This window comes from Uloborus diversus, chromosome 4, assembly GCF_026930045.1.
Source record: "Uloborus diversus isolate 005 chromosome 4, Udiv.v.3.1, whole genome shotgun sequence".
Taxonomy (NCBI): domain Eukaryota; kingdom Metazoa; phylum Arthropoda; class Arachnida; order Araneae; family Uloboridae; genus Uloborus; species Uloborus diversus.
Window position 1 is genome coordinate 77,072,970 of NC_072734.1, and position 5,041 is coordinate 77,078,010.

At 33.1% G+C, this 5,041-nt stretch overlaps 1 protein-coding gene across 1 annotated transcript; it reads left to right on the forward strand.

The window, feature by feature from the left end:
- Window positions 1-270: 270 nt before the first annotated feature.
- Window positions 271-1,955, forward strand: LOC129219972 (chromatin target of PRMT1 protein-like). The gene has a single exon (XM_054854293.1). It carries the CDS (start codon window positions 437-439, stop codon window positions 1,163-1,165), a length of 729 nt encoding a protein of 242 aa, XP_054710268.1. The 5' UTR covers window positions 271-436; the 3' UTR covers window positions 1,166-1,955.
- Window positions 1,956-5,041: the final 3,086 nt, after the last annotated feature.

The window sequence follows — 5,041 nt, forward strand, 5'->3', positions numbered from 1 at the left end:
GCTCGAGAATACTACTAAGGGACGAATTAATTTCTGTAGCTGAAAGCAAACTAAGACACATCGATTGCGTTAATAAATAGTCAGAACAAACTGCCTGTGTTTATGTCAACAGACAGACGTGGAACGCAACGTGGCAATGTTTTAGTTTCATTTGCAGTTTTGTAAATCACCGTAAGGTAACGTAGTCCTCTTTTGATTTTTGAGCTGATGGCTCATTGGGTAGAAGGTAGAAAATAATTTGTTTTTCGTATGGCAACACCTGTTTGGTAAGCATTGGATTTGGATTGGAGAGAGAGAGTCATTCGTAGGAATTTTAGTGTTATTGTTATGGCTTTTAAATTCCTTGTTTAGTGCAGTAAGTTATCTGAATTACCCTTTGTTACTATTTCTATCTTTATTTTCTGAATTCCTAACATACAACACATCATTGCGTAGCATGGCGTCCGTCCCCATTGCAAAAATACTGTTAAAAAACACGACAAAAATGTCACTAAATGAACGGTTCACAGCATACCGTGCGCAAGCACAAAGTGCTGCAAATATTTATCGCCAAAAAATTCAATTACAAAGACAAGCCAGCAGCGCAAGTAGTAGATTGGCTCAACAAATGGCCAACCGACCAACTGTAATAGCTGCCCTAAGATTGAAAAAGAAAAGTTTGCAGCAAAGGCTTGGACGCAAGCAACAATCGGCTAATGGAAATATTAAAGCTCGATTGAATATCGGTGGAAAGCGATTTATCAACAATTCAGTTCGAGGACGCCTTGGAGGAGGGAGAAATAAAGGAATTCGGCGGGGAGGATTGAGACCTGGAACATCACCTCTTTTGAAAGGCAGACTAGGCATGCCCAAGACAGGTAACTTCAACTACAACCTATCGAATCAGCGAACGAATTTGAGAAACAAGAGAGGCAACTTCAGAGGCAGAGGCAATCGTCCATTTCGAGGTGGTAACAGACAACAGCAGCCACAGAGAAAAAATCTTACTAGGAATACAAGAGGAAGAGGTGGTGGTAGAGGACGAGGAAGAGGAGGCCGCTGGACTGAAAAAGCTGTAGGACCCTTACCAACTAAACAAGAACTAGACAACCAGTTAGACGAATACATGGCGGAAACTAAATCCAATCTCGATGCCCAGTTGGGACAGTACATGTCGCAAGCTTGAACATAATCACATTTTTATCATTGATTGTTTCATTTTAATAACATGTAAAATTTTGTCTTGCGGTAAGATTAAGTACGAAAGATTCTTCCTATAATTGTCAAAAATTTGTAAATTTCTGTTGTTTTCATTTAAAACCATTAATTTTTAAGTTTTGTGTTATGTCTCTTTAAGGAGGAAATTTTTAAGGAGTTTTATGTTCAAAATATTTGATAACTGCTGCAGTTTTTGCAAAGTTTTCATAACTACGTTGTATCAGATGTTGAGTTAATGTATGCCTTTATAATTTAACAGCAACATTTTATATCCTATGTACTTTAATATTAAGTGACACGCCTTTCTTTGTTATAAGTTCAACACTTTTACTGTAGGACTTGTGGATTTTTTTTGAAATGTTTTCATATAATTGGACCATGAACATTTTAGTATTCAAAGAGCATTCATAAAGCTCAATATATGATCTTTATTTTATGTTCTCTTTAAATCATTTATAATATGTACAAAGTACGCTTGCTGTTTGTGATCGTCGCTTGGTGTGTATATAAAACTAGAGCTGAAATACTTGTTTGAAGCTGTAAAATATTGTTCAGATGTTTTATAATTGATCTTTAGCTAGAATTGTTTCAAGTACAACCCAAAACTAATAGTTTGTGCAGTTACTTTAAGAATGCAGACAATATTTTCTGTTATATTAAATGCACGTTTGTGCCTGTTTCATATGGATATTGTAAAAATTCACCAACTAAGCATCTTCGTATTCATCATGTTTCGGTAACTTTGATTAAATGTCATTGCTGTGACATGTTTGATGGTTTCATTTCAGTTGAACAGTTTTTTTGTTCAGCATTATTCAAATTTACAATACTTTTCCACTATAGGTACTTCACTTTGGCTTTTGTTTACTTTATATACCAGGGGTCTGGCCAGAGGATATTTGGGTCCGTTAATGGACCCTTCACAAAAATCCGATTAACCAAAACGGACCTTTCACAAAATTCCAATCAACCAAAACGGACCCTTCACAAAATTCTGATAAACAAGAACGGATCTTTCACAAATTGTTTTCTGAAAGAGCAAATCTGAAAGCAAAATAACGCATATTAAACCAATAATTTTCGGAACCTTTTTTGAAGTCAAATTAGAGGGATCAGCTTATTCAAAATCTGCTAATTTTACAAAAAAAAAATCGGCACTCTTGTGATGCTTCTGCAAGCGATAAATAATTGCTACTACTGCTAAATAAATATAAGGAACTGATGTGATATACCCCACCCTTGGCGACTTTTTCCTGTTGGCGCCAAGAAAGCTTCGCCAAGAAAACGATGTATGACGACATATGTCATACATCGTTCTTAGCGATGCTTTTTTAGCGCCAACAGGAAAAAATCAGATAAAAAAACATGATCAAAGCACTTTAGAACACAATATATATAAAAACAACATAAAAGCACAACAAAAAACATCACGAATATATGCTTCAAAAATGTACAGGGCCGGGGTTTTTTGTAAATATATTAAAATACAATGAAATAAATTATTGTATTAATTACAAGTCGAAATTAATGCATTAATTTTTTTTTTCATCATTTCTCCGGGATACGAACCCTCGGTCTCATAGTACTTTCGTAATGAGACCTCGGCTCGTCGGCCCTGCCTCGGTCTCATTACGAAAGTACTATGAGACCTCTGGCTCGCCAGGACCTCGCTCCGCTCGGTCCGTTATCCCTCCGACTGTTAATATACATTACAGTCAGATATGGTCACAGTTATGTATATTTTCATGGAGACACCCAAGGGTGGCTCCTTCTGTTCAGTGTACAATAATGACACAGTTTTAAGTGTGAAATATGCACCATTATTGCGCAGATTTATTAATAAAATTCAGCATTTTTAAGAGTACAACCGAAAGAACTTTGAATTGTTAACATAAAATTCAGTAGCTAAAGGAGGCACGTTAATAGAATGTCTAAATAATTCGTGGCATCGATAAGAATTAACTTTTAGAACAAAATAACCGTACTATTTCTGTAAAATTAATTTACATGCAGTAAAAATAAAGTTAAAAACAACAAGAACCCCTCAAGGATTTGTAAAAACAAAGAATTTTGGAAGTGAGAGGTTTTTTTTTAATTCTAAAATAAAGAACTTGCCTTTTTATATGGTATAAATATTCACACGCAGTCTAAAACAATACATCATATGACAATGGCACGTTACAGATACACACCACGTTGGAGTTAACTTTTAATTAACCTTCAAGTTTGAAGAAACTGGCATTTTCTAATGTTTTTACTTCAAAACACAACTACTGAATTTAAACTAACACAAAATAAGCATTCCTGTAAGGTATATTGCACGAAACAACACCACGTATCTCTCCTGCGTGAAGCCCAAACAACCCAAGTAAACAAGTTTGAACAGATCTGTAAGATTGCCTTCGGCTTGCTAAACACAGGTTAATTTGGACAGGGATGCCATGCATAAAAAATGATCGCCTCATTGGCAAGAAAAATATTTTAATTTTGTGCAAAAAAATCGAATGTCGCCAAATGGGGGGGGGGGTATATCACATCTGTACCTAAATATAATACTTGTTTGTTTCTTGGAACGAAATTAACAGCTGAAAATAAGTTTGGTTTTAAATTTTGTTTGTTTTATCACAGTTAGCAGAAGTGTTGTTGTAAACATTTCTGAAAAGGCTTTGGTAAGCACTTTTCTTCGTTGGTAAGCACTTTTCTCCCCCCCCCCTCATAATTCAGGGTTCGTACGCCCTTGAAAAACCTTGAAAAGTGCTTGAAAAAAAAAGTTCATTTTCAAGTGCTTGAAAAAGTTTTAAAACCTTGAAAAAGTTTCTTGGTGCTTAAATTCTTTCAAAAATCATCGGATTGTGCTTAAAACTTTTAATAAAGTATTTTACTAATGCTATTTTTTGAACATGCGTTCGATTTGCACCATCACGAAAAATCGCTTCCCTGTTTGGGATTTCAATCCTTTTCCATCTTGTAAATATTTTGAAGTTTTTTTACAATCGGAAGCTATTTTGACGTATAGTACCTCAGATTAGTTTATTTTTTGTTTAATTTCTATGTCTAAAAAAGGAATTATTTTGTAAACCATAACAACATTGAATTTTCCCGAATTTCGCGAAAAATTTCTCTGTTTTTTTTGAAATTTCAATCTTTTTACATCCTGCTAATATTTAAATATTTTGGCTAATCGATTGTGATTTTCGCATATACTACCTCAGATTAGCATATTTTATGTTTAATTTTAGTAAAATATTACCAAATTTATTTTATGGAAAACATGCCAACGTTGAACTAACTTAGACTTGGCGGAAAATTGCTTTTCGTGTTTGAAATTTGAATCTTTTTGCATCTTCCAAATATTTAAATATTTTGGCTAATCAAATGTTATTTTCATACATGCTACCTTAGATTATGTTTAATTTCATGATGTATTTTATGTTTAATTTTAGTAAAAAATTAATGAATTTATTTTATGGAAAACATGCCAGCATTGAACTTAATTCGTGACAATTTGCTTCTCTTTTTTGAGGTTTCAACCCTTTTGCATCTTGTAAATATTTTTATATTTTTTGGCAATTAGAAATTATTTTGACACATGCTACATAAGATTAGCTTGTTTATATTATTTTTAATAACTAAAAAGTTAATTATTTTTGTTTTGTTTAATTACATATATACTTGCTTAATTTTGCAATTTTGATTTTAATTTTATCATTAGCTAATTCTTGGTTATTACAGATTTTTTGAAAAATTTTTTAATGTAAGCGATTGAGCACTTAACATTTTGACTTAAAAGTTTTTATTTTAATGATAAAGTTGAGTTATACAATTTTGTAAAGTTGAATTTATA